The 3,238-nt window shown below is 38.6% G+C and overlaps 1 protein-coding gene across 1 annotated transcript in view; it reads right to left on the bottom strand.

Annotated features, from left to right (window-relative positions):
• Window positions 1–2,684: 2,684 nt before the first annotated feature.
• TMSB15A (thymosin beta 15A) overlaps window positions 2,685–3,238 on the bottom strand; it is a 2,998-nt gene continuing 2,444 nt past the window's right edge. Inside the window, exon 3 of the mRNA XM_024741879.1 lies at window positions 2,685–3,126. Within this exon, the coding sequence (XP_024597647.1) occupies window positions 3,089–3,126 (38 nt within the window). The 3' untranslated portion in view covers window positions 2,685–3,088. The remainder of the gene's footprint in view (window positions 3,127–3,238) is intronic.

Raw genomic sequence — 3,238 nt, 5'->3', positions numbered from 1 at the left:
ATTATGTATGTTGCCATCTTGATGACACCATTCCTCCAATTTTGCAAATAATAAATTGATTCAGGCCCTAAATCTCAGTGCTTATAGTGGACTTACTGGGAAAAAATTATCCCTCTTGGATAGGCAAGTAAATCTAGTAACTGGAAGAGTATCCCCATATTATACATTTAAGAAAAGCAGGGTAAAACTACTCCAGGTGGGCAATCATTTTTCTCATCGTATATTTGTATGGGTATTCACTTAGCAGCTACAGGTCTTTCTTCTCCTGCCACATACCTCTCATCTACTCCTGCTCAGTTTAGCACTTACACTGCCCAGGGTGGAATCAGTACATTAATGAAAAAAATGGTTACTAGGTGCAACTGAACAATTGGAGTTACTGTCCAACCCCAGCTCATCTGACGATGTTCATGCTTTCCTTTAGGCCCTTTGAAATGGACCTAATCTGGTGATTAATGCACAAATGCAGTTTTCTGAATTTATCATGGAATAAAGCATCTTTCTCAAATTTGCACGTGGCAATACTGGAAGGAGAGTAAATGCGTTGTGTGAAAGGATCAGGATCCAAAGAGGTCTGATAATGAGCAAATTTGAGCACATCAGCAACCAGGGTGGTTCCTCATGCATGTAACTTGGGTCCAAAGGATCTGAGAAGTGTCATAAGGAGAATACTTGGAGGTATGGGAGCAGGCACACAACAGTTGTCTTCAAATACTGGAGCAGGGTTTACCTATGTTGTGTGAGTCTCCAGCATACAGTCCTAGGTCTATTTGATCGAAGCTACAGGGAGGCAGGTTTAGGTACAGTATAAGCAGCAGGTCACCACAAGGGACTGAACAACTATTGGACAATTATTTCAAGCAAGAGGTTAGGTCTTGGGGCCAACATGTCTGGCCAAGTCTCAAATCCTCTGACAACACCAAGAGCTATGATTGTGTCACCTCATACCTACTGTTTTGCTTGTGGAAGTTTATGCTCTAGCAAAGAAAACAGCTTCCACTTCCCGTGGAGGGTAAGCCATTAGAAAAGGGTGGTTAGATAATACTTGATGTTTCAAATAGGTCCAAACAGCATAATCCCTTTCTTGTAGGAAAAGATACGTATAGCTGTACCTCATTTTATTGTGCTTCATTTTATTGCTCTTTGCAGATACTGCTTTTAGTTTTTATTTTTGTTTTGTTTTTGTTTTTTTACAAATTGAAGGTTTGCGGCAACCCTATGTTGAGCCAGTCTATCAGCTCCATTTTTTTCCAACAGCATTTGCTCACTGCGTGTCTCTGTGTCACATTTTGGTAATTTGCTCACTTCATATCCCTGTGTCACATTTTGGTAATTCTTGCAATATTTCAAACCCTCCACCAGCAAAAAGATTATGACTCACTGAAGGCTCAGATGATGATTAGCATTTTTTTAGCAATAAAGTGCTTTTTACTTAAGGTATGTACGTTGTTTTTTTTTAGACATAATTCTATTGCATGCTTAATAGACTACAGTACAGTTGTCCCTTGAAAATGCACAAATTAGGGGAGCTGACCCTGGAACTGTCAAAAACCCATGTATAACTTTTGACTCGCCCAAAACTTAACTACTAATAGCCTACTCTTCACTGGAAGCCTTGTTGATAACAGTCGATTAAGACATATTTTCTATGTTATATGTATATCTACATATATTTTATGCATTCATGATATATCTAACTTTTTCTTAATATTTTGATATTTCTAGGCTACGTGGTTTGTCTGTGAGTTTCTTCAAATTATGGCAAATCTCAAAACATTTTTCCACATATTTATTGAAAAAAATCTGTGTATAAGTGGACTCACAGTTCAAACCCATGTTGTTCAGGGGTCAACTGTATAGTGTAAACATAACTTTTATATGCACTGGGAAACCAAAAACTTTGTGTGACCCACTTTATTGCAGTATTTGCTTTATTGGAGTGGTCTGGAACCACAATATCCCTATCCCTGAGGTATGCCTATATATTAATAGACCAGAGTATGGATGGTTATACACCCAAATGCTAATGCTTGTAACTGGTGGGATTATAAATGACTGGTTTTTATAAATTGAAAGTGATAAAATATTGCATATGGGCAGGGATTGGGACACTCCCATTTATATGTCCTTGTGCTTACCATGAACACCAAAAATGATTGGTTCATAAGACAGTGGATTCTGTTCAGGACAAGAACCAGACCAGAGGTTCAGTGCTGCAAGTCATTAGCAGATATTAGATATCTGAGTTTATGCTCGATAGAAGATATGATGTGCTTAGCAAAGTGGGTGTTATCAAGTGTTTCTTGCCCCCTTCCCTATCCAACCCCAGCCTTGGGGGTCTCCTCTCATCAAGTTGAAAAACACTTTCAGAAAACAAGATAACTCAGTTTAAATCCCAATCCTTACTCACCTTAAAAGATCAATTCAGACCCCATGTTTTCATTTCCTCATCTCCAAGATAAGGATACTAGTCCACATTACCTCCTCTCCCAAGGTTCTCAAATTCTATGATTCCAACTATGGAAAAAAGCAAGTCAGAACCCACTGGACCTGGACAGAGAAGAGCCTTTTCCACATGACTGTTCTGCTAAAGTGGCCTTCCTTCAACCATTTTGTTTGGCTGAAGAGTACCCTTTTGTACTTTCAGTCCTTAGAAGACCACCAAGAATGGACCACCACAGGAGTCTCAACATAATTATATTTATTATTTTATCATTACATTGGAAGTGAAATAAACTGTGAGAAGCTGCAAATGCATGCCACTTCATGAAGATTATGGAACAATGGAGACATCTAGTGTAGAAAGTTAAAAGTTGCTTATCCTTTAGGGATGCAAAGACTAGACACACAAATATCATCAATGGTGTGATTATTGACAGCATCAGCCGGCTGGAATTTATGCACCAATGGAAAGTTTAAGAATGAAAGTAAGGGAACTTTGGCTACTCCTGACCTCTTAGCCAGGGATTATGGATGAGAAGACCTAGAAAATGGCTAAAATCTCTACAAACACATAGGTTTACAAAAAACATGCCTAAAACCAAGACACTCAGGCAATGTTGAAATTTGTTCTTGGGAGATCCCCATTTTACGATGTTTGAACACACTCTTTCTCCCGCTGGATAGCTGGAAAAAAGATAAACACAAACAATCATTAAAGGATATTTTCCTAAGATTAAGTTCAGTTTCTTCCAAGAGAGTTCTTTGCCACTCTTTGCCAAGTCATTGAAGGCTACTA

Source organism: Neophocaena asiaeorientalis, unplaced genomic scaffold, assembly GCF_003031525.2.
Source record: "Neophocaena asiaeorientalis asiaeorientalis breed wild unplaced genomic scaffold, Neophocaena_asiaeorientalis_V1.1 scaffold725, whole genome shotgun sequence".
Taxonomy (NCBI): domain Eukaryota; kingdom Metazoa; phylum Chordata; class Mammalia; order Artiodactyla; family Phocoenidae; genus Neophocaena; species Neophocaena asiaeorientalis.
This window is presented reverse-complemented; position numbering and strand designations above follow the sequence as displayed.